Source organism: Pyrenophora tritici-repentis, chromosome 1 (assembly GCF_003171515.1).
Source record: "Pyrenophora tritici-repentis strain M4 chromosome 1, whole genome shotgun sequence".
Taxonomy (NCBI): domain Eukaryota; kingdom Fungi; phylum Ascomycota; class Dothideomycetes; order Pleosporales; family Pleosporaceae; genus Pyrenophora; species Pyrenophora tritici-repentis.
In genome coordinates, this window is record NC_089390.1 from 3809096 (window position 1) to 3834726 (window position 25631).

The window sequence follows — 25631 nt, forward strand, 5'->3', positions numbered from 1 at the left end:
ACATTGGATTGCGGTTGGCTTGTGTCTGATGGTACGGTTCAGGTAACATCGTATTTTGTGAATGGATTAGATAGCGAAGATGTTGGATGCAGATGGGGCCGAGATAATAGGATAAAAGCGGTGAGCGAAGAGAGAAGGTCCAAAACAAGAGAGTTCAGTCAATAGAGCAGAGTCACACATACATTCCGCCATTCTCCTTCTCATTCGCATTTCACCACGTCGATACCACACTATAGGCAGGATACCTTCACCAACCCATCCCCACCCATCATAATAATAATACAGTCCAAACCCCCATGTCCTACTACCCCACGAAACTCCCAAAAATGCAATCTCAATTAATTCCAGACTTTTTTTTTGGTTGTCGTGTCGTCGCTAAACGAAAAACATCAAGAGACCGAACATGTCGGTTCTCTTTCCTCACTCACTAAGGAGTGAGAGACGTAGGGTGGGATGGGGGTATCGTAAAAATCCTCCTCTCTGCCCTTGTGTCTCTCGACCAACAAGGGCCAGTCAGCCAAAAACAGCGATATTACAAGAACAAAACACCAACGCCATCCGCAATGCAAGAACAACCCCTGGTTTAATCCCATATTCTTTTCCGATGGAAAGGAAGAGGTGGGAAAGAATGATTCATGACGTACAAATTTGTTAAAAGGATAAAGCAAGAAAAGGAGATAAGAAAGTGGAAAGAATTGAAAGGAAGACGTCATTATCTTCGGACGAGAGAAGGCTGGTTGGGAGGTGTGTTTACTTTCGTTCTTGATGATGTTAGTTGAAAAAACGCCTCCTACTCTTGCTTGCTTGGGACCGTATGCCAACCATATCCATGTGCATAGACCCGTTGATCAATCAGCGCCTCCTCTTAACATCGCCATGGGCCTGGTCTTGTGGATCGCGGCCACGTTTGCGACCATCGTCTACACCGCTGCTTCCACCGCCGCCTCGACTCCTCCTGTCACGGTCTTCTCGGCCAGAGGTCCGTCCACCATCCTCTCGCGTACCGCGTTCGCGTCTACTGCTCTCCCGTGGTTCACGCGCCGAGCGCGATTCGCCTTCTCGTTCACGGTCTCGCCGGCTGGTTTCCCTATCGCCACCGCGCTTTTCTCTTCCTCCGCGTTCACCCTCAGGCCGATCAGAAGGGGCAGTGCGGCTGCTTCGCTCGTCTGGGCGGCGCTCAGATCGTTCAGGTGACGATCGCTCACGTCCTGACCGCTCGCTGCGTCTGCTGTCCCTATGGCTGCGCGACTCGGAGCGACCTTCCTCCAAGGGGATGCCATCTGGCCTGCTTGGGATATCGTCGTTTCGACTGCTCCTAGGATGTTGGTTTTCAACACGGTTGGGTGTTGATGCGTGCGCTGGCGGTGGCATGGGGCTTGGCATACCGCCTGAGCCTTCCACAGGACCGTTAGCTCGGCTTGCACCCCGACCGCGCACCGGAGGGTTGGGAGGAGGTGCAATGCGCTCACTTGATCGGTCGGCGGGCGCATTCCCAGTCAAGACATTATTGATAGCTCGTAGAGGGTTCCCAGCGTTCCTTGATCCACGGTCGGCAGCGGCAGGTCCTGTGGGTGGCCCCCGACCACCAGGAGAAGATGGAATAGGACCTTGAGGTGCCCTGTTAGAGCCCCGCGGGCCGCTTGGAGCATTGGGTATATTCGTCTGGAGTGGTGGTCCGCTGGGTGGTCTGCCCTCAATGTTCACCAGCCTGCTAGGATGGATACCTGCGGGTAATGAGGCTGCGGGCCCGGTAGGTGCAGTGGGTGTAGGAGGCTGAGGTTGTGAATGCGGCCTATCGCTACGTGGGCCGGATGGTGGTGCCGGCTCAGAAGGCTGATTCAATCGCCCGTAGTTGGGATCCTGAACCTGGTGACCGGATGACCGTGGACCGGATGCGGGTTGGAACATCTCCCGGGATGCGCGAGAAGATGAAGATTCATTGCGTCCACTGCGGGGTCCTGTAGGTGCGCTTGCTGCTGGTTCCTCCCGACGGTCTCGGTTTCCAGATGGAGGGATGGGGCGCTCGTCTCGAACTTCACGTGGCACATCACTTCGCCCATGATAACTAGGTGGGCGCTCATCAACTCGACGATCCTCACCACGCCTATCCTCGCCATGACGAGGCGAGTTCAGACGAGGTTCTCTCTCACGACGGTTGTCACGGTCAGACCTTGGCGGTTCATGTCTCCCATGCTCGACTTGATTGATCAACGCAGCGCGTGCAGGGTTGACTGTAGGTTCTTCCTTGGCTGGAATTGGCGCTGGAGGTGCTCGCGAATGTCTGTCGCTTTGTTCTGAGCCATAAGAAGCGTTCGGTGGCGGTCCATCTCGCCGATATTCATTGGCCAGCGATGAGTTGGACGGCATGCGCCGGGCGTCCATTATCGGAAGCGGAGCATGGCCTCGAGGCTCAGAACGTTCGCGTTGGTCCCTGAGATCTCGTGGGTCCCTGGAGTCACGCGGGTCTCTAGCGTCACGTGGGTCCCAAGTAGGTGGTGGTCGTACTGGCGGTGCTCGCGTGTCCCGCGGCATTGGTCGTAGAGCGCGATCTTCATAATCCCTTTCTCTTCCAGACCATTCGCGGTGATCGGCACCTGCAGGCATCCTTTCAGGAGTTCTGCCACCAGGCAGTCGCGCACGTCGGCCGGGCGATGCTTCACGCTGGCGTGCAGGATCTCCGGAACGATCTAGTCGCCCATACTCGGCCGGGTGACCTCTATTATCATAGCGACTGTGTCCACCTTCGAGAGGTCGCTCAGTAAGAGGTCGCTCAGTAAGAGGTCGCTCGGGCTGTCGCGTTCTTGACGGTTGCGTGTCCGGTCGCGACGGTAGAGCGTGCGATGGCCTGCCGACTGAAGTGGGCTGGGTTGGTGTGTTTCTACTATCCGGGCGTGGTGGCACAGAAGACGGATGCATCGGTGGGCCTGGTTTGGACGTGGATCTACCGACACCATTCTCCTGCTGTGAGGGAGTCGATGGCCTAGCTTCAGAAAGTCTTGAAGACTGGACGGGTTCTCTATCTCTTAGAGGAACAGGGGTTGCAGGATTAGGAACACCGCGCTTCGACCCGTTATCGTCTCGTGCCGGAGTACGCTGGGTCCCATTACTGGAAGGTACCGATCAGTTTCCTGTTCAAAGTGTCGTCGGGTCTGGGTCACTTACGGTTCAGATTTCGGATTAGAGGTCAGTGCAGTCGCATTGGGTTTTGAATCGTGCGGCTGCGGCGTCTTGCCCTTCTCTGGAGCAGCTTTATCGCTTGCATTGGTCGTGCTTCCGGGCGCAGGTGGTGGCGCCGTTGTCTATGGCGGATTAATATGTTGCTGTGTCCAGTGGAATCGATCAACTTACGTTGCGGAATACATGCTCTTCTAGCCATGACTTCTCCCCTTTCGTGACTGGTCCTAGTATAGATTGCAGTGCCTTCTTGAGATCCTCTCTCTCCTCGGTCTCCTCCAAAGCCTGAATTGTCTGTTTGAGCTCCGTGCCTAGAGTTACGACCTTGGGGAAGGTACCGCCCAGAGCATGCAAAACATTGATAGCGTTGCGCATCTGCATATAACTGCCACTCTCCAAGCATGCCTTGAGCGCGGTTGTTAGGGCTTTGTGCCACTTGAACAAGACCATACAGAACTGCTCGTAAGGGAAGAACGTGGTCGCGTTCCGCTCTGTGTTGTAGCTTCTTCCAAAGCCGGGCAGGTTCTGTTCTGGACCATGTGCGTTCTTCACGTAAGCGTCATTCTTGTTGGCGTGCCAGATTTGCAGTTCGCGCAGTATATCGCTCAGGAATCTGCCAAAGGACGAAGCCTCCCCTTCTGTGAACATACTTATCATAGCCATAAGCTTGTTGGAATTGAAGAGAACGTCTAGTAGTCTGCTCATGCGGAATCCAGGTACTCCTGAGCTGTGCATAAACATGAGCATGGAAGACGCATATTGCGCATCTTCCAGTGACATGCGGCTGCGAGGAATAAAGCAGTCTTGAAGCAAGGCATTGTGCAAGGCGTCGCACTGTGGTCCGATCATAGGAACGCCGTCAAACCATCGTCCAAGTTCAGCTCGTAAGCTGTCTTGCGTGGCAGCTTTCGCTGTGATGAAGACTTGCTGTTCTTCACGAAGTTGAGCAATATCGGCTTTGGCGTTGCGAACTTCAGCTGTATCAGGTTTAGGCACGTTAGGTCTGTAACCTCCACGTCGCTCGGGCGGAGGAGCTGGAATTCGCCGCTCAAGGTATGCGATGGTCTCCTTGTATTGTTGGTTGATTCCGTCAATGTCGACATCGCGTAGATATAATTGCCAGAAAGTGATGTAGAAAGACAGGCACGGATGCTGGCCGAAGGTGTCAGGCATGTGCTGTTTGAGTTGGGTCGCCAGTTTCTCGATCTCAAGGTTGGGGACATCGGGCTTTTCCTCTCGCGCGACGGTAGATGCGGCTGCATCTCCTTCCCCTATAACAGCATCTGTAGATGGGGCCGAGTCTTTCATCTCCACATCTTCAGCAGCTTTCGTGGTCTTGGCATCCGTGGCGCCGGTTCCATTCGTAAGTGACGAGTTCCCAACACCACTCATGGATGTGTCGCCGTTCGTCTCATTGTCGGTAATGAGCTTCGTGCGCTGCGCAGCTCGAAATGCGCTAGCTTTGGTTGCTATGCTCGCACGAGCAATGGTGAAGGCGACATCCGGTTCAACGTGGAACTCCGCCATCATTTCGATCAGCGAAGGAAAGATGGTGTCAAATTCATCCACAGAGATGTACGCGCGAAGAAGTTCCAAAAAGTGAAGCAGGTTGGAGCGTAGCTTGTCAACGTTGAAGAGCACAGGCTTGTCGGGCACTTCCTGTTGGTCTTCACGGTGAACATAAGCCTCAACGTGTTGTGCCAGGGCGATTAGTATCTGAGGACCCAGGCCCGTCTCTTTTAGCCACTTGATAAGACGTCTTGCTGGTACGCCAGCTTTGTGACGATCGTCGGCCAGACGATGAGACAGGATAAAGGTGCGGAGTTGAGGTCCGCCACTGAGCGCCAGGTTCATGGACTCAGACACAGACCCACTGAAGCTGATACCACCCATGGACTTGACCATCTGCTCAAGGACATCCAGCATATAAAGCTCGCCTTCTGAGCACAGAAGTTGATGCGCGATCAGTTGCAGGACTGGTGTTGCGTCCATCAGGCGGTATTCTGCGTAGACTCTACCAACAAAGGTGGCAATGTTCTTGAGCCATGGCGCAGAAAGCATACCGTCGTCTTGTTGTGAGCCTTTGTTAGGGTTCCGAAGGTAAGTAACCAAGGTCCATGTCAAGACGTCGTATCCAAGCAGGGTAAGGTATCGACTGCACTCCACCAAGACGTTGATCATGTTGGGATAATTGACGAGTTGTTTGACCGTTCTCTCAAAGACTATCCCGGGGCTGGCGTGTGAGATCTTTGCAATTTTACGGCCGTAATCCTTGGTATTAGTTGCAGAAATTCGGCTCAGCGTCTGCCTGGTCTCGACCTGGATTTTCTGAAAAGCCGTCTTAACCGCTGGTTTGAGCATTCCGCTGAACCACTGCTGGTAGATGGTATATCGGGTTGCGGTGTCGAAACTCTTAAATAGATCCCACACTTCATTGATGACGGCAGGATTCCGACCAGTGAAGGTGATGGCGGGTGCTATAAAGGTTGTCGAAAAGTTGATCCATCGCTTTCGATTTGCGTCCGAGGGATCGTCAGCCAAGCTCTTTTTGCCAATGCGTACAATTTTGGTCAGGAGCACGACATCCTTGCCACACTCTGCCCCTACCAAGCCTAGAAGAGTGGAGCAGAGCTTCATTACGTCGTCCACCTCTTGGCATACGGGAACATTGTCTACCCAATCCTCCCAATAGAACTTGTAGTCGATTCCACCATCCATATCCTTTGTATCTGCTTTCGCCCATCGAAGAGGCCGTCGGGGGACGAAGTCGGTTGGTTTTGAGGGTCCGCGGACACCGGCTCCCTTGGTAGCTATAAAAGGACGCTCAGCCGAAGTGGGTTTGGTGGCTTCGTAGACCTTGCTCAAAGAGTGGTGTGCGAGTCGGAAGATGAGGTCCAGCAGCTCAGGGTACACTTCGAGAAACCACGGATGACGTCCAAGAATGAACAATGCTTCGGGGAGTGCACCAATACATAGCAGACTCTTCAACAGCGTGTACTTTTGGTCTCTAGCTTCAGGTAAATCCTTGGTCTTGTCGCCGGACTCGTCGGGTTTAGCAGGCGTATTTCGCCCGCTGTCCGACTTTGGTCTACTCTCGGCATCCCTGAGGCGGGAAACAGCTGGTTGGCCGGGTGTATCGTCAGGCAATGCACCAGCCATGGTAAGCGCATTGAGAACCGCTCCTCCTTCCTGTTCCTCCTTTTGCCTCTTGGCTTTGAAGAGTTTCTCCTTGTGCGCAGGCATATCCTCCTCTAATGGATATAGATGTGGATATAGATCTAGGATGGAGATGAAACCAATCTTGATCAAGAGTGCGATCAGATACATGAGGTTCTCGGGGAGGTTGTCCCCAGCATCGCGACTGTCTGAGGCATAAAACTGAAGCTTGAAGCCAAGCAGTTGAGCTGCGATGTCGTTGCCGGGAGGGGGCAGGGTCTTGGTCTGCTCCATCCATTCATCAGCCCACTTCCGAGCAGCCTGTTGTTTGGATAGCGGAGCACCCTCAGCAGGTAGTGTCTGGTCCGGTTGTCGTTTGTTGGTAGTGATGCGACGTGCGCCAAGCTCGAAAAAGGCCTGTATGCCAGCCCGGTCACCCAGCTCGCCGACTCGTTGCCAGAATTTCCGATCTCGCGATTCCCGTAAGCGTAGTTGCTCTTCCTTCTCTTCTTCGGAATAGTACCATTGCTTCGAGTCTGGTTGTGCCCACTGGGGCAGGGTCGGTACCTCGGGTTCTTCCCACTCAATGCCGTCAAAGCCGCGTAATTGAGGCCACCAGGCGCTCGTCCGTAGCATTTTCACGAAGAACTTGCCGTGCTTGACCAGAAGGCTGGCAAACACATCCAGTGTCACATCGAGGACTCTGCCAATGTCCAGATCGAATGCGCCGATAAGTGCGTTCACTCGCTGGTAAGTCTCGCTCACGACTTCCTGTGTAGGCGGTTCGCTGTTTACTGTGGTAAAGTACTCAGTCATGAGCTTGGAGTAGCCTTCGCTCTCTTCGCGCAGCAGGTTGTAGTTGGACTGTCGATACAGAGCATGCGTTGCCTTCCGGACTGCCATCTTGCTGAAGCTGTCGCGGACTAGGCCCAGGGACTTGAGGAGATCATTTTCCAGCTCGGAGCGCATGCGCGACAAGTCGATGTCGGTCGCAACAAGCATCTGACGTACAAGAGCTTGTTTGCCCTCATCTTGTGTGAGCGAACCCAGCGTGTCGAGGAACGTCGATACGGGGTCGACTAGCTCGTTTGAAGGAGCAGAGACGATGTCGCGGACTATCGAACCCAACTCGCCAGCATCCAATAGGCAGTGCATGGACGCTTCGATAATCTCGTGAAAGATGACTGCAAGCGTGAGCGCATCGCCGTCTGCCTGGGCGGATATGGCAGCCTTCACTACAGCGTCGCGTGCTTCGCCATTCCAGTGAGCGACGCGGTCCGGTGTCAAAAACTCATTGCTCCCGGGGACGTCGCGCGGTGAAGACGGTGTCGAGGGTCGTGTGGTTGGCGGCGCGGTCACAGGCGCGGGCGCGGGCGCAGAAGGTGCTGGTTGCGATGGCCTTGTCGTCGGGAACGGGTTTGCAGGTGGAGACATGGCTGTCGGGGATGCATGTGACATGCTGGGACTCTGAGGTACGCTGGATGTGCCGCCGCGTCCGCTGTTTCTGCTCTGCCGCCTGCCGCCTCCACCACCGCCGCCGCGCGGGCTGTTGTTTTGCTGCTGATGCGCGAGTCCTAGGCTTTGCGGGCGATGCGGTGACGGCCGTCCATTGCGCTCGTCTTCTTGTGAGTAGGTGCGATCGTTTCGCTTTCGCTTAGGCGGGGGAGCCATAATGGTACCCTCTTATGACAGAGAGACCGGCGCGAGTTTGAGGTTGATAGAATGTGTGGGGAGCATGCGGTTGCTGCTCAAAGATTACTTTAGGGTGTTAGTCGTGTTTGGTCGCCGTATGCAGTCAGTAGACAGTGAGCGACTGGCAACGACTGCGATTAGATGGCGCGGGCCGTACGGAATGGGGAGATTCGCGTTGCGGGCAAGCGCAGGTTGGTGATGCGAGCGTGTCTCGAAGTTCCAGTGATGAGGCTCAGTGCAAGGAAGGAGCTCGGACTAACGTCCTAGTTAGCGTCCATGGCCCGAACCGGCAGCTTTCATTCATCACACACCTTCACTTTCACTGGATACGATCTGACTACAATAACACGCGAAATAGGGTACCATACAACATGTCTACATTCAATGACGTCTACGTCACAATACAATGCTATCCGTCACCACCTGTTGGGCAGGAACAATGGATGAATTCGCTGCGCTATTGCACGCTTTATCAAGCTACATAAATAGGTCTTAAGAATAAAGGAGCGACCAGACCCTTCACACCAGTAACATGCACACTTTGTAAGTCTGTTTAGGCGGCGGCAACAGCCTGGGCCGTGGCCTTGCGCTCATTCTCCAGAATGGCCTCGAGCACGCCAGTTGCGCCTTGGCCTGCCTTCATCTCATTGATCACTTCTTTCAGCCCAAGCTGCTCGTCTGTCCAAAGGGGTGCTTCTTCCGCTTTTCCAGCTTCGCCAACGCCAATGAAGCCGCCCTCGGCAGCCCACTCACTGGTACGCTTAATGCCCAGCTGCGTCCAAACGGCGTCGACAGCTTCGACCAAGTGGTCGCGGTACTCACGGATGTGGCCAGGTGTAGGTGTGATACGGAGACGCTCCTGGCCTACAGGAACAGTGGGGTAGTTAATGGCTTGGACGTAGATGCCCCAGTCTTCTAGGAGAAGGTCAGACGCCTTCTTGGCTACCTCGGCGTTTCCAACAAGGACAGGCACTATGTGACTGGGGTTGGGCATCACGGGTATGTCTTTTTCATTCAAAGCATCCTTCACCGCACGAGTGTGCAGCTGTTGAAGGCGCCTGTCGCCCAGGTAGTTGACCTGGTACTCAATGGCAGTTTTGGCACCAGCCATAGTGGCAGGTGGGAGTGATGTAGTGAAGATGAAACCGGGAGCCAGAGATCTGATGGTATCAACCAGCTTGGTAGAGCCCGCAATGTAGCCACCAACACAACCATATGCCTTTCCGAGAGTGCCAGTGATGATGTCTACGCGGTCCTGGATGGTGCCCTGGGGTCGGCCCGCCTTGTGGGCTTCATAATCGAGGTGCTCGGCCACACCAGCGCCGTGTGGTCCGTACATGCCTACAGCGTGAACTTCATCCAAAAAGGTAATGGCCCCGTACTTCTCAGCGAGGTCACAGATCTGTTCGATAGGACCGATTGAGCCGCACATGCTATATACACTCTCAAAGGCAATGATCTTGGGGTACTCTGCCGGAATCGATTGTAGCTTGGCCTCGAGATCTGCGACATCGTTGTGCTTGAAGACGATTTTCTTCGCGCCAGAGTGACGAATACCCTGGATCATCGAGGCGTGGTTCAGGCTGTCGGAGAGAATGACGCAATTGGGCAGTTTACTGCCGAGCGTTGCAAGTGTTGCATCGTTGGCCACATAACACGAGGAGAATACGAGGGCAGCCTCCTTGGAGTGAAGCTTCGCGATAGTATCTTCCAGTGCTACTGCGTGCTGATTATGTCCGGAGATGTTTCTAGTGCCTCCGGCGCCAGCCCCGTAGTTGTCCAAGGTCTCGTGCATGGACTTGAGCACCTGCGGGTTGCGGCCCATGCCGAGGTAGTCGTTGGAGCACCAAACCGTCACCTTGTCCTCAACCGACTCCTTGTGGGCGCGGGGAAATTCTTTGGCCAAACGATTGATGTTGTTGAAGTATCGGTAAGACTTGTCCTTGTGTTTTTTATCCAGTTCGTTTTTGTAGAAGCCTTCGTAATCGAAGCCCCTAGCCCTCGGGGCAGATGAGGCAGGCTTTGGATCGGAGCCTGCAGGTAGTCAGTGTCTGAAATCGCAATGCAGCGCAACCTCTCGTACTCTTGTCGCCTCCCAGGCTCTGCATATCGATGACCTTCGCTTCCTTGGATGCCGTCGTATGCAAACGGGCTCGGTTTACGCGTGAGTGGTACGCACGCACACCGCCGAAAGCGCCTGCCAAAGCGTTGTTGCCATTGCGTGTGTTTTGTACAGCAAGCGCCTTGCCCATGATTGGGCATCGGCGGGCGAGAACTTGGAGGTTCGACATGCTGCCAGCCCCCGGCGACACTTCAGGACGCGCAGCAGCGGTGGTCGTAGAAAGCGATCGGAGAGTGGCGGGTGACGTCTTGTGAAGAAACGGGCACATGGACTTGGATTGGCGCAAAAGAGCCTCCATGGTGGGATAGTCGGTCACTTGCACGGCGTGTGGAATTCGAAGCGTGTGTGAAATCAGGATACTAGAAACAAGCTGGGTGTCGGGGTAGGAGATATGGGAGAAGGATGGTTTGGAAAATGTGTTCGAACACAAGTCCAGAAGGTACATGCGGTAATAGCGCGGACCCTAGTTTGCCGGCGTCGGCATCAAATGGAGTCGTCATGATTGGCTCATATATACTACTCAGCAGCGCCAGGACAATAAGCGTTACTCGCGCGGAGAGTAAGCGCATCATCCGAATCCCGTGGCTTTGAAGGATTCCAAGCGTAATTCACAGAAGAGTTGAGGGGATTCTTGTCCGTACCATGTTTGACCCTGGTATTCTTCACAGTACCTAGGTATGTCAAAGACTTTTCAAACAGCTGAAAACATGGCTTTGTATCTGCCAACCAAGATCATATATCTTGTCGAAGGCTTCCATGCGTGAGGGGTGCAGGGAGTGGTGTCGGAAATGTGTGGTACACAACCTGTCAGACGTCCAACCCGAACATCACCACGACATCCGTAAAGAGCACACGACACATATACTGGTAGCATGTAAGCCAATCGACTTTTGTGCCTACCTCGGTGAACGTCTTCAGGTCGCGATACTAACGCACCCCGCCTTTCCGCCACTCGTTACTTGCTTTTTAGAGACCAGGCCTCTACATCCTTCATAAGCGGGGTATTCACAGTTGGATTGAACAGCACCATCTGTTCTAGAAAACCTGAGTGAACTTTCACTTGTTCACGCGCCGTAATACTACAGACATTGTCAAAGTTGGTTTTATATTAATGGTGTCGTATAGCTACTTACCAAATTGTTTGGTGGGTGCTGACCTGTACCTAGCAATTAGGACTAACCCACCAGAGCCCACGGACGAAACCGCTCCTTCTTTTCTGTAACACACGAACAGTAATGATCCTTGGGGTAACACGGCGCATTTTCTAAGCCTCCGGCCCCACACTGTGCCTTGCCACCTGCTAATCTTTCTGTGGCCAAGGAGCTTGTGTTTTGAGGGTCCATAGACTACCCCCAAGTAGCTTGGGTCGTCGACTAGGGGAAAATGTAAGCTCTTCGTAACGCACAACCCAACATTCGAAAGACATTGCCGACATGTGCCGTAAATGACTTGCTATTCTCTTGTTCGGCATCCATATGCCGCAATGGTTTTTTTCTAGCGCACCTCCGCATGGTGCCTAGATCAGCTCGTATGACAAACCACGCTTGCAGGACGCGCCGTTCACGACGGTGTCCAACAAGCATGGGCATTGACTCACGTCAGTCATCATCGTCTGAAATTTCGATAATCTTTGCCTGTGATGGTCGTTCAGGGTGCTGTAGAGCTTCTTCGCTAAAGGTTGTCCCCATGACGGTATGCACGTAGTCGTAAAAAGTTGTCATCTCAGCTGAGCCGTCTTCGATGCAGAGCTTCAACTCTGCCAGCTCCTCTTTAGGTGCTTTAGGTCCTTTAAAGTAGTTACGGCAAAACCACCAGGACAAGAAAAGATCGGTCACGACCAAGATTTTCGGCATGTCTCGCGGAAGCACGCCTCGGAGCTTTGTCTCGCCTCTCCACAGCATCTCAACGCATGCTGCAATTTCTCGAATAGTAGCGATCTTTCCAACCCGCCAGACTCGATTGCGGATTAGTTCACGGTCATCCACTCTCAATTCGAATATTGCTTTCGAAACCACACGCTTGCGATCAAGATGCTCCATCAGGTCTGTCCATAGCCAGCGGCGTACTGTGCCGATTGAGGCATGTTCGGGCTCGTCTCCATGATTAATAGGAGTGCGTGTTGGGACCACTTCAGAGTAGGTTGGCATGATGGCTGGCTCCGCGCTGTCAGCAATGACTAAGTCTGGTATGGACAACTGTCTCCGGAATTCTAAGACTTTCCCGGCCATTTCTTCTTCGATCTCAGATTGTGGCGATGGTGAACTAAGATCAATAATCTTCATAGAAGCACCAGGATGCGGTTGCTGTACTGGAGAATGGTCATTTGGCTGTGGTTCGTCTTGAAGCTCCTCGTCGCTGTTTACGACAGGCGACAGGCTATAGATATCTCGGAGCCAGCCAGCAAGTTCCATAGACTCAACAGTCACCTCGAGATTGCAGCACTGGCGACGTACTTGTTCCTACGAGTGACTGTTAGGAGTGGTCCTCGTGTACTTATGATGATATTCACTTACCGCATTGCGTCCTGGAAACTTTACAATCTCGTCACACAACGTGTCAAGTCTCTGTCTAAAATAGGTATGATCCATATTATACTTCTGTACCAGAGCTTTCCTTTGTCCCGATGCTTCTGCTTCTTCCCACATGCGCACGGTGTCGTAATCTATTTCCTCCCCCCGGGCAGCGCCTTTGTTAGGCTTCCAGGAAGTGGTATAAAACTCAATACGCTCATTAATGATATCGACGACCTGATTTTGGCTCAATTTACTCGGACAGGGTGCTTCTTCTACATCCTCTTCTTCTTCCGGTAGCTCTTCATCTTCTTCATCTTCTTCTTCCTGGTATTCCTCGGCGGCAAGGTCTACAATGTCGTCGGTGGCTGCTTCATTTTCCCATCGTAGTAGATGGCTCCAGCTTTCTTTGTCGGCTGATGCATCTGGGAGAAATCCTGCGCTTGGTCCTGCAACATACGTTTGGACAGCTTGAGGCCTCTTAGGCACCGGCGCAGTCGTTACGGGCGTGACTTTTTTCCGCTTGCGTCCATTGGCAGTGTGATCAGATGGGCCGGGGAGTTCAGGACGACTTTCTCTGCTTATATTGAGCGACTTGACGCCCGCTGTGGCTGCTTGTTGGTCATGTGTGTAAGATCGCGATCGGAGTAGGTCAGACACATTCACTAGAGCCAACCGTTGACTTAGGCTAGCTATGTTGAGCGCATTTTTGACTGCTATTTCGGACCTGTCAAACAAGTTCAGGAATTCCCTTCCCGTAATTTCCCTCGCTCTCAGTTGTTTCTCAAGCGCGGCGCCATCGGGAATATTGGCGACGGAGACCCCTGCAGCCTGGTACAGCACAGCTGAGTGGCAGATTTCGGCAACGAGTTGGTCCACTGTCCAGGACAAAGGGTCACTGACAGGCATTGTTTCGGTAAGTGGTATTAGGATGTGTATGAATGCATGTAGGTGTGGCAGCACGATGCAGACGCCCGAGCGAGTTGTGGGATGCGGCTAGCGTGCAGGCGCCCGAAACCCAACATCTTGATTGAGCGCGCACGCTATCACGTGATGGCGCGAGGAGGGGCAAAAACATGCATCGATTGGTCTTCTCTCGAGAGCCTGCACAGTTCAATATCGTTTCATCTTACAAGACTCAAGTAAAGGTGGATCAGGGTTGTAACAAAAGGTAAGCAGGCAGGCGCCAGTCTTCAGCGGGGCAGTGGATGAGGCAATCGCTTTAGCGCGGAAGGCATTTGTAAGTCTCTATTATGTGATCGATCCAAATCTTCCACAACAGACCAACAGTCCGCAATCATGACTCCAGTATCGTATGCCGATTACCCTCCAGAACTATCTCCTCAAGAGGAACAATACCTGTTATCGAACCTCAAGGACTGGTCAATAGCCCATGGCTTGGCAGTACGCCCAGCTCCGTCGTTTGTCCGGCCATCGCAGGATCCTTCGGGTGTGCTTGCAAGCACGGCGCCGGTCACGTTGTTTCCAAGTCTCTTTCCACGTTCTTGTTTTGAGCAAGGACTTTCTATACAAAAGGCTTATAACGAACTTTATGCAGCAATCGCAAGAGACGAGGCATGGCTAAAGAGCATTGTTGAGGAGCTTGTGGGTGTTGACGACTTTGTTGCAAAGCTCTGGCAGACGCATCTCGAAGTTAAAAAGGACGGCTATGTCCAAGACCTCTCCCTGGGTCTATTCCGCTCAGACTACATGGTTCACCAAGATCCCTCGCCGACCCATCTGTCGTCTGGATTGAAGCAGGTTGAGTTCAACACTATTGCCTCTTCGTTCGGAGGACTGTCCGCCCAGGTCTCGGCGTTGCACAAGTTCTTACTCACTATTGACGCTTATCCCAAGTCAACATCATCTATCATCAAGGAAGCCGCTCTGGAAGTGAGCAAATCTGCTTCATCCCTTGCGAAAGGTCTCGCCGCAGCTCACAAGGCATACGGAACATCGCGCACTGGCCACCCTATGTGTGTACTATTTGTCGTGCAAGACCCAGAGAGGAACGTCTTCGATCAAAGACACCTCGAATACGCCCTGCTGGAGAACGGAGTCCGTTCGTTCCGATTACCGTTCGGCGAGACATTGTCGCACACCCAACTTGACGCTGATCGTACACTGATCTACACACCACCCAACTCGTCTTCAACACCTTACGAGATTACAACGATCTACTTTCGGGCGGGCTACTCTCCGGATGATTACCCGAAGGGCGAAGACTGGACGGCCCGGCTTCAGCTCGAGAAAAGCCGCGCTATCAAGTGTCCGAGCATTCTGACCCACCTCGCGGGCTGCAAAAAGGTTCAACAAGTACTCGCAACACCGCACTCGCCACACCTGAAGCGCTTCCTTCCCGATGATCAGGTGGCTTCTCGAGTGCTCGAGACCTTTGCACCCATTTACCCGCTAGATGATAGTGAGGCTGGCAGAGAAGCAAGGAAGCTCGCAACCAATGCCTCTTCAGCCACCAAGTACGTGCTGAAGCCCCAACGCGAGGGAGGTGGTAACAATGTCTATCGGAAAGCCATTCCCCCATTCTTGCAGAAGCTCCCCGAGACGCATTGGCCAGCATACATCCTGATGGAGATGATCGAGCCGCCTCCACTACAAAACGCCATTCTCCGGAATGGGGAAATACAAAAGGGTGGCGTCATCTGCGAACTTGGTGTGTATGGCGTCTGCCTTTGGAGGGACGGAGGCGGAGACGAGAATAGGGGTAAGATACTGGAGAACTGGGAGGCAGGCTACCTTCTCCGCACCAAAGGCGATCAGAGCGAAGAGGGAGGTGTAGCTGCGGGATTCGGAGCAGTTGACAGCTGTTGCTTGGTCGGTTGAGGGTGAGGGCACCGTTGAACGTCAGAACGTGACTCGCTACAGCTACCGGGTTGGAGCGCGCCCGTGTCCGGGTAAACGGTGATCGGAAGGCTATCACACTCGAGTCACGGACGAACGCCCAACCGGATGTGTTGCACCATTGATGGGCGGTGGCGCCAGCAGTCGCGACGCCGCGGCCACGACTGATATGGCTAGTTGGGCAAAAGTGAATCCATAGATGAATATGAGCGCCTTGCAACGAATTGAGTGTTTGTTTAACCATGGACGAAAAATGAGTTTTCAGTGTGTAACAATCCAGACATGGTTCGCCTGTATTGCCAATCTTAATAGACCCACCAAGGTTTGGGAAGAACGCCGGGCCAGGGTGGTGCCATGATCAGCATCCAAGAGCGGTCTTATCCGAGCAGCAGGATGCGACAAATGGAGGGAAGAGGCTATGTATGCGATGGCATCCTGAAGCCGAAACAACAATGAGTCAGTATGCAAGGTAGACGACGACGGCATGAGAGCTGACGTCTGTACGGGCAAGTGATGAAACCCGCGACAGGTGGTGGCAGCTGGCTCGGCCCCGGGGCAGCTGTCAGCGCACGGTGATGAGCACACATGGCTGCAGAGGTCTGCATGGTGGATTCTCGGGAAACTCGCACGGCTCGCAGCAGATCAGGCGCAGGCGTCGGTTCCATTGATCTGTGCCAAGGCGACGTGCGTATCCCTTTTCGGACAAGACTATGTTGTCGCGACGACGCGCCGTGGGGAGGCCGATTTGATTTCTTTTCACACGCAGAGCAGCAAAGTGTGTATTGAAGCGTGTTGAGAGTTCGGGGGGCGCAAACCTTGCGGAACTACTGCGGCGGCAGCAACGCGACGTCTTGTACATACTTACTCTGTGGTATTATGTGAGGAGCTTCCATGTGGAGTTTGTTTATGCAGAGCGGGTAGCGTAACCCTGACGGTCCGAGGAGCAGCCTTATGAGTACTGTAACTTGAGTTAAGCGCTACGCGGCGCGTCTTCCTCCAACACCTCCTATCGCGACGGCAGCCATGGCTTTGTCCGCTCGCACACATCCACGCTCAGCTACTGTAGGTGTGGAAAGTCATGATTCGTCTCGCATAGGGACACCCAACGGCTTGGAACCCATAACCCAAGCGCAAGCCCCCACAATGGTGCTACGACCAGGTCAGCCAGAGAACAGACATCCGGCTCCAGACAGCGTTTAAACCACCTTTGCGTGTCAGTGCTGCATCTGGTCATCCGTACCGTATACATGCCTTTCCTTTTCGTGCTATTTAACTTCTTGGAGGCGTTCCTCGCGTATCCTATCGTCCAGTAGTCGATGGATTGACTGGTAACTAACATGGCAATCTTAAAATTAAACACCGTCCAAGGACCGGACCACACCAATCGCAGTATGGATGACCCCGAAAAAGCACGCCGTTTCTGGCGCCGCGAGATCCGTGGCCCAGCTCCCTCGTCATTGCAGGATCAGGGCCGTGCCTGCTAAGCCCCTCGCTTTTTGCACCTCGCGGGACCTGTGTCGATCTCGTATCAGGGCCCTGGCGCCCGATGTCGACGGCCTGTCGTCTGGTATATGCACCCTTCGTGACCCATTCAACTCGACGTTTGCTGCATTCCTTCAAGCATCTTCTGCATCAATTACTGGCCCTTGTGCCGACGACACTCCTTTCTATTCGCGCGTTACACAATTGGTAATTTGTCACTGCTCTTCCACCCACTCCAACTCTACTAGTCGTTCTTTCTGTATTTCTTTGTGCGCCTATCTATCGCCACCCTTCCAGAACTCGCGCCTTCCCGCCCAAGTGTTTTTTTGCCAGGACCATATCTCTCCTTCGCCAAACACAGTAATCGTAATATTCCCTTCCATGGCACTTGTCCACCACCACCACCACTAGGAACACCTTCTCTCCACCTTCGCCATGCGCTTCTCTTACCGTTGTCTCGTTGTCTTGCTCGTCCTTGCTCTATGTCTGCAATTAGCAACCGCAGCTCCCCATGCTGCCGTTCGTCGCCAGGACGAGCCCCCTGCTGAAGAAACGCCCGCCCCAATCCAGGGCACCGCGTCTCAGCAACCTGCACCAACTCCCTCCACATCTGCAGTACCCTCATCGCGCATTGAGTCTGATGCCCCGTCGTCGACACCTGCTTCATCAGTGAAGCCTTCAGAAGCACCTTCCACTAACACCAATGCGCCTTCCACACCTGCTTCTGGCGTACCATCGCCAACAAGCTCTACCTGTGAGTCATCCCGCGCTAGCTACAACGACAGTAAACTGACCAAGTAATACAGCTCCGGTTTCTGGTAACCCTCTACCAATTGTTCCCACTCTTACCCCCGCAATGGGCATCACTGGCGTAATTTTACTGCTTAGCGGCTTAGCATATGCCATTATTGGCATCAAAAAGAAGATGTATGTGCACCACCAACCTTCTTTGCACGTCATCTAACTCAAGGCAGGGTATATGTCTTCGGATCTGCTGCCTACCTGACAGCTCTTGCCGTCACCGTGTTGGTGGTTTACCTGATGAACGCACCCGTCTCCAATGCGGTCCAGGGTGCTTTTTTCATTGCAGCATTCTTTACCGGTGTCATTTTCGGTATCCTATCGCTAGTCTTTGCAGACATCAGTGAAGGTTTTGGCTGCTTGCTTGGTGGTTTCTGCCTAAGCATGTGGTTCCTCAGTCTCAAAGAGGGAGGCTTGATCAGTTCCAGCACCGGTCGGGCAATCTTCATTGGATGTATGACTGCTGGTGGCTACTCGCTGTCTTTCAGTCACTACACCCGCAACTACGGTCTAATTGCATCCATCGCATTCTCAGGCGCCACTGCTACCATACTCGGTATAGACTGTTTGGCTGGCTCAGGCTGGAAGGAATTTTGGCTGTACATCTGGAGTGAGTGCAGAAACCACGTCCATATGACGATTACTAACTCTTGCAGACCTCAACGACAACATATTCCCATTGAACACAACCACTTACCCATTAACCAAAAACATCAAGGCCGAACTAGCTGGTGTAGTCATCATCGCCCTTGCTGGCATCGTCTCCCAGATGCGGGTCTGGAAAATAGTCAAGGAGCATCGCACCAAGACAGCTGCCCAGCAACTGGAAAGGCAACAGGATCTTGACCGTGAAGAGGAGGAACGAGGCCGCAAGGTCGAGGATAACTTCCAGAAAGAACGTGCTCAATGGGAAGCCGCATATGGTAATGGGCCGAACCCAGAAGATTCAAGCAGTCAATCTTCCCTTGAAAGCCCCAAGGTCTCCGCTATCGTCCAAGAGAAAGAAGTGCCTCGCAACGACAGCATGGAAATGCTCGCAAGCCCGAGGAAGGGAATCAAGAAGCTCGGTGGGAACAAGAAGCAATCAGGCACCACTGTCACAGTTAACGTTCTCAACGATGATGCCATTCAGCAAATCGACGCAGAAGGCAACCCGACCACGAACGAACATGGCGATGCGGTCTCTGGATCTCGCAGCGATGGAACTACCTCCCCTGCATCTGATGGTGTGCCACGGCCGATGCTTACCAAAAGAAGCAGTCTTCGCCCCTCGGTTCCTCCGCCACCCCCTTCGGTTGTACCACTCCCTTTCAAAGTTCCAAATGAAGACGATTCGCTTAGCAACGATGACAACATGTCTGTCTCGGCCGTACCCGACAGTGAGACTGGCTCCAGCGAGGCGAGGCGTATGTCGAAGCGCATTTCCGACGTGTCTGCCATGAGGCAACGTATCTCGTACGACATCGGAGCGCGCCAAGCCGCTATGACCGGAGCTCGTGATGTTGAGGATGATCGTGCATCCTCAGTCGCCGCCACTCTGGATGATGACCTTGATGTACTGTCTGCACGCGAGCTATCTCCACCGCAATCCCCTATTGGTACCGGGCGCGACGAGCTAGCCTCCGAGGGCATTGCCAGACAAGATTCGGATACCGTACCAAGCGAAGCCTCGTCGGATGTTGCACAGGATGAGCGAAAACTTCCACAAGCTGCGGTATCTCGTCAATCCCTCACTATCAGTACCGACCCCAAGAATCTTATTTCCAGTTCAGAGGCAAGCAGCGTGTACAAGAAGTCCAAGACTTCCGGTTCGGTCGCTCAATCCCAGGGCTCACAGACAGAGCAAGGTGGATCCCAATTCGGCAGTCTGAAGGATGGTCTCCTGCCACAAAGATTGTCCAAAGTAGCCTTGTCCTACCGCACAAACGAATGGGCCAAGCATCTCGAGTCTGCCGAAAAGCCCGACTATGAAGACACGTTCATGCCTTCATCGCCTGGAGTGATGCTCGCAAACGGATCGGAAGAACTACCTGCGCCGATCAGTGATGAGCTAGCAGCACCGCTCGTTGCCAACAGGCGTGACTCGAGGTCGTCCGCCGGTAGCAAGAAGAGAAGCAGCAGCCACGGTCTTCAGAGGAATTCTTCGCAGACTTCGCTTGCCCGCCGCATGTCGTACACACAATCACCGCCAGTTGGCTCTCTTTCTCGATCTAGCTCTGCTACCAGGCTCGATGTTCTCTCCCCTCTTCCTTCCAACACACTTCTCAGCAAACGTGAGAGTCTGATCAAGAACCGAGCGTCTTCTCTAACGCTAACACGTTCCTCTTCGGCGCTAGCGGATCGGGGCGACGAAGAAAACATGACACTAGCACAACGCCGCCAATTGCTCCAACAGCAACCTATTGAGTCCCCCCTAACATCGCCGAGGAAAGCGCCACCTTCGACAGGGCAAAAGTGGCAGTCGAAGCCATGGGCGGTCAAGGGTGCGCCAGCAGGCTTTGACTCACATCAACCCAGGCGTACGAGCAATTCTCAGTCCGACCAGAGGCGAGAGCAACTGTACTCTGGCTGGCGCGATAACATGCGCGATGCTACGCCTTCGCAGCCAACAGTTAACCTTGCCGAACAGCAGCGCATTGCACTGATGAACGAGAAGAGACAGAAGGAGATGGAGAAGCAGCAGCGCGAGCTTATGCAGCAACAGCGGGCTAGCCAAATGGATAGCATGATGCGTAGCGGTCACATGATGGAGGCGCATCGCGAGGCAATGAGGAAGTTGCAGGCGAATGCTAACAAGCATGCTTGATTATAACATTTGATGAAAAAAGGTCATGTCCCAATGTAAATATATGGCAGGACGATGGCAACGGGTTCAAGGTCACGGACCTGAAATGGATGAGGGATGGATTTCTATGTATATATACCTTTTCATATTTGGGGATGATTCACTTCTGGCCTGTCGTGTAGAAAGACAGAGCGTATGTTATAGCCCAATAGGAATAGCACGCTTATGAAGTGATATACAGTATCATGACGATATAACGCACGCAATGATGATGATCAGCAGTGTTGATGAGGGGGTTCGATGAGCATGGACTTGCTTGGCTGACTATAGCAGAAAACGTGTGATGATAATGGGCGTCTTTCCAAAGGATTGGTTGCTGTCTAGGTATATGTCGGCCATGTTTTTCGTGTGCAGGAAAATGAGGCTTGAGGGTCAAGGGGACGGTGGGGCGCAGCGGCGCAGCCACCGTGTCTCGCATCACACATGGCATGCAGCAGGTCAACAAGAGGCACAGCCCAGTATGACGCGATTTGCACAGATTGTCACTGACGTGATTGATGTGCAGTCTGTAAGTAGCATCGTCGGAACAAAATGGGGCAAAAAGGGGCAAGTGGTACGAGCTAGCGGTACAAGCGAAGGGGAATTATTCTAGCACTAGGGCGCAGAACACGGACGAACATGTCTCTTTTGAAGCTTGGTGCAGGCCAGTTGGATCCGACAGGCCGGGCTTGGGAACTAGGACGGGGTATTGGCGGGTTAAAAGGACAGAAGGAAGGGTGAGGGCGTGATGGTGTGGGTAGGTGAGGCGGGTGAGATTGTGAGATTTCATCATGATCGGAACAGGGCGGACACACGTCGATATTATGGGGAAGATTTGCGACGTGATGAGCATAATAACGCCAGGTACGTGGGCGATGAGATGATGGTCGAGGGAAATTGGAGATTTTCACACGTGAGTTTGGCCATGTCTGACGGTGCTGCTGCTATGTAGCGTAGTGACGGAGGTCTTGCATGCACCACGATGGTTACGTGCAGCGGCGGCGGGGCAGAGCCGAGAGGAGTGATTAGTCAGGGTTGGATACGTGCTGAGAATAGAATTTCTTTTCCATTTGGCTAGAGAAGAACAATATGCGTGGGCGTCGGTGGGAGGTGGTGAAACATCGGCCGAGCAGTCGTCAGGATTACAATGGGAGGGATTAGAGAGAGGTGTTGAAGAGGACAGGCAGGACGTCGAGTTTGTTGGTCCTAGGTACTTACTTAGGTAGCTGGTCGAGCAGAAGGGTGGTGGTGCTGCTACTGCTCATTGCCGACGGGCTTAATGCAGGCACAGGCACACATGACGGAGGCGTTGCAGGGGTCGCAGGGCAGCGCTCGATCCAATGTTGCGCCGGGGAACATGGGAATTGGCCATGGCCTGGCAAGCCTGCTGGGGGCGCTTTTTGGGGAGCATGCCTGTGCCCCAGTCTCGCCGTACGGGCAAGGTGCAAGCCTTCCTGACCAAGTGTGATTTTGTACAAGAAGAACAAATGTCCCGGACTCCCCCTTCTACCAGAGTTTTGCGACGCGTCTGTTGTAACTTTAACTTTATTGCTACTGCCAAACAAGACGCGTGAGAAAGCGACTCAGTGTCTGTCGGCTACCCAGGCCAGCCATAACCACCCTTTTTGCCAGCGAAGCCCCAACCACGCCTTCACTTCCAGCCGCCGCAGTCCAACTCTCGACCCATCTCTCGACACTGGTTGCAAGCACAGCTCGACAACCTTCGCGGCGCCTACGTCACCGGGACAACGGTTGACAACTTCCCTCGCGGCTGTCGCTGCAGGTCGAATGTGCGCGGCCTAGAGCATGGACCAATCTGGGCCGACAAGCCCGAATTCCCTTCGACCTTCACCTCACTCACAGTCACCACGACGACTCCACGCTCGCCCCCCGCTGCTTACACGCCGGCTCCTGCGTCGCCAGTGCAGCCCGTCCGCTGGTCACTGACGAACCGCATCTTCAGCCTCAACTTGCGCTCGCTGTACCAGGGCCCGCCGCGCCAGCCCGCCTCGCGTCTTTGGAACCCCGTGAATTCGTCTCCGCGTGCCCTCCAGATCGAGAACCCCTCGCCGCCACCACCGCTCCAGCCGCCTGCAGCAGCGTCTGTAGCCGCAGTTGCACCACCACCCCAACCTGCCCCGCGCGAGGAGTACTACCCTAATCTGCCCATTGAGCGCGACTTTGGCGCCAGAGACCAAACCCGTGACGAGTATCCTCTTCTGACCCTGCCTGAGCGCCGCCTCAGTCGTCACAGTCCGGTGCCGAGCTCTCTTGTTGTAGAACGTTCCACTGCCGAGGACAGTGTCTGCATCAGTGGTCGCACCAGCATCGGCCTCCCGCGCGACCGAAGGAGTCAGCCACCTACACCGCGCTTCGCAATGGCTTCTACCCAGGATGCCCGCGACAGTGCCTCGCCCGTCCAGCACAACGACAAGGACGTCGAGGCCGGTCGCAACCAGCAGTCGGCCGTGTCTCGCGTCTCCTTACCCACGTCGCAACGCTCCTCAATGGGCTCCCACGATGATCAAGGGGACGACGACGACGGCGCATCAGAGTTTCCCTGGGGCCCCTCGCATCCGTGCTTCCCCCATCCGAACCCACATGTGCCACTTGACTCTGAGCTGTACAACACGACGCGCATCATCCGCATAAAGCGCGACTGGATGATGAAGGGCGACCTCGCTCCTACCTTTGCCAATCTCTACCCGGAGATCTTGGACCCACTAATCCTGGAAGACGACTTCCGCACACTTATCAAACATATTAATGACACGCTGATTGCCGCCTTTGACCCCTTCACCTTCCGTGCCTGTCTCGACACCGTCATGGGCGTTGCCACTTTTTGGCTATGGGAGGATGCGGGGCTGACAGGCGTAAAAAAGCAATTAGTCGCACTGGAACGATGGATCGAGGATTGGAATCGGGACGTCGGTGTCAAGGAAGCCGTCAGGATCATTCCCCTGCGCCGGACAGGTTACTTGACTGTATGTATACCCATACATTGTGCCACATTATATCGCATTGCATTGAACTAACGTGTTTCTTTTCTAGCTCGACATTCAAATACCTGATCCTCACCTCGGCCCCGACACAGGCACGCGCCCTCAAACGCAAGAAGACCAAGTCATCCTTGACCAGCACCACCATCAAGGAGTACAATACCTACCGTACCCCATTACACCTACTCTACAGGTTAATTCTCAACCCACATCTCTCGGAGCGCATTCATAGCAAGCAAGCTTTCACGGATAAAGCTACGAATAAGAATGAACAACAAGAAGCAGAACTAAACAGATACCGATACATATTTCAGGGTCACGACATGGGTACATTAGCGCGTATCTCTGCATTTACCATCATGCATTCATCATCAGCACAGGACGTTTTGGAGTTTTTTTTGGTTTCGAGTTCGAAATCGTCTGATTGGTTGCGGAATGTCTTCCGCTCTCTCTCCCTTTTCTTTTCTCTTTCTTTTGTTCAACTTCCTATTGGCTCTTATTATCCAACTGTTCCTCATGCGTGCTCCTGGACAAAGTTGTTTATAACGAATGTTTTTGGCGGTTCGGTTCATCAACTTAGACAAATCATCTGAAGATCGCAGCGACGCACGCCACGCTACGCCTTTGAGGCATAATGTTTTGTTTTTTTCAGAATCTCACTTTCACGTCTTTGCGAAGACGGGCGGGGCTGAACTTTTTTTATACTCTACTTGAGAGCATTGGAGTCCGCTTTGATTGATACCCAGTTGCATCATGTTATATATCTTATTATACCGGCGGTGGTTGGTTGGTGGTGGCGGTGGTGCGTAATTCATCTTTTCTATATCATCAAATCGTTACTATGAATATCTTGACTGAAATTCTCTCTCAGGCGTAGTGTGCGTACGTCATTATTCAGGGTCTAATTATTCAGGTAGCAGCGTCTCTTTCTTGATGTGCCGCTTTTTGCTTTGCTTTACGGCTGCTCATTAGTGGCCTCGTCAGCCCTATCTACGCACGCAGGGATTGTTTGTTTTTGGAGACTGGTGGGCTGAGTTGAGTCGGAAGCTGAGCATGAGTCGGTGTTGTTGGAATCTGAGTCGCAAACTGAATCGCTGGGTAGCCGAGTGCACTTCATTTCTGTCGGATCGTGAGTATCGGTAGAGACGTCGGCTGCTTGACACTTCGGCCCGACTTCGGCCCACCTTGCGCAGAGCTTAGGTATACCTTCGTAGCAGCTATGTTCGTAGACAAGAAGAACAATCACCGAACAGAATGCATTACTAGTTATCGTTATTTCCCTTTACGCACTTAGTGCAAAGCCAACCAACAATTTCAGTATTTTTCTTTCTCCGTCTGTTAGTGCCGTTGGCTCACCTTACTCACTGTGCAGTCACTCACTGCAAGCAGGGCTACCGTCGTTTTGACGTGTTGTTGTGAATTCCAACTCTTGAATCATGTGTTTCTGACTCGCGCTTCGCCTCAGCCTTGCGCCGCATTGATCTTGTTCATTTCGGTAATGCCGCAACACACGAATCAATCACCAACAACCTGGGTCTTGGGTTGGGGTACGACACGATATTGCGTCAGGTGTGTTGATTGCGGCTAGGTACGCCAAACGGAACGGAACGGAGTGTCGGCGAGTGTCAAGACGGACGGCGGGTGATCCTGGAGCAGGAGAGGGAATTATGCGCTGGGGAGGGGGGGTTTTTGAGTCGTACACTTGCGTGCTTACGTATGTAGGGATTTGACTCGCAATCGCACTGTCGTGTTGGTGACAATGAGAGAATTGGTAAGTTAAGATTCCCTCTGCAAGGTATACATGCTCGTCAAGTCGTCCATATCAGCCGGATAACATGGGCATGCAAACTGCTGTCTAATGTACAAAAATGTTCTTTGCAATACCTGAGTATGACTTCAAGCCTCAGCTCCAGCATCATCGCCCTCGCCCTCACTTTCCCCTACACCATCTTTCTACCCGCCAACACCCAATCCCAGTAATGATCCCATCCGCCCATCCCAGCAACACCGTA

General features: G+C 53.4%; 6 protein-coding genes across 6 annotated transcripts; 3 read left to right on the forward strand and 3 right to left on the reverse strand.

The window, feature by feature from the left end:
• Positions 1-852: 852 nt before the first annotated feature.
• On the reverse strand, positions 853-7764 carry PtrM4_015080 (Tho2 multi-domain protein; the record flags this gene model as incomplete). The annotated part of the gene is made up of 4 exons (XM_066103165.1): positions 853-3106; positions 3163-3299; positions 3349-6425; positions 6471-7764. The coding sequence occupies 4 exons, from the start codon at positions 7762-7764 to the stop codon at positions 853-855; spliced, it is 6762 nt and encodes a 2253-aa protein (XP_065965367.1).
• An 811-nt stretch (positions 7765-8575) lies between these two features.
• Positions 8576-10442, reverse strand: PtrM4_015090 (Aminotran-1-2 multi-domain protein; the record flags this gene model as incomplete). The annotated part of the gene is made up of 2 exons (XM_001931420.2): positions 8576-10056; positions 10106-10442. The coding sequence occupies 2 exons, from the start codon at positions 10440-10442 to the stop codon at positions 8576-8578; spliced, it is 1818 nt and encodes a 605-aa protein (XP_001931455.1).
• Positions 10443-11742: 1300 nt separating this feature from the next.
• On the reverse strand, positions 11743-13563 carry PtrM4_015100 (uncharacterized protein; the record flags this gene model as incomplete). Its single annotated transcript, XM_066103166.1, has 3 exons — positions 11743-12603; positions 12658-12891; positions 13009-13563. The coding sequence occupies 3 exons, from the start codon at positions 13561-13563 to the stop codon at positions 11743-11745; spliced, it is 1650 nt and encodes a 549-aa protein (XP_065965368.1).
• A 390-nt stretch (positions 13564-13953) lies between these two features.
• On the forward strand, positions 13954-15495 carry PtrM4_015110 (glutathione synthetase large chain; the record flags this gene model as incomplete). The annotated part of the gene is made up of 1 exon (XM_001931422.1): positions 13954-15495. The coding sequence occupies one exon, from the start codon at positions 13954-13956 to the stop codon at positions 15493-15495; it is 1542 nt and encodes a 513-aa protein (XP_001931457.1).
• A 1935-nt stretch (positions 15496-17430) lies between these two features.
• Positions 17431-18642, forward strand: PtrM4_015120 (uncharacterized protein; the record flags this gene model as incomplete). Its single annotated transcript, XM_066103167.1, has 3 exons — positions 17431-17749; positions 17802-17922; positions 17970-18642. The coding sequence occupies 3 exons, from the start codon at positions 17431-17433 to the stop codon at positions 18640-18642; spliced, it is 1113 nt and encodes a 370-aa protein (XP_065965369.1).
• Positions 18643-22998: 4356 nt separating this feature from the next.
• PtrM4_015130 (putative golgin subfamily a member 7 erf4 protein) lies at positions 22999-23851 on the forward strand (the record flags this gene model as incomplete). The annotated part of the gene is made up of 2 exons (XM_001931425.2): positions 22999-23604; positions 23672-23851. 2 exons carry the CDS (start codon positions 22999-23001, stop codon positions 23849-23851), a joined length of 786 nt encoding a protein of 261 aa, XP_001931460.2.
• Positions 23852-25631: the final 1780 nt, after the last annotated feature.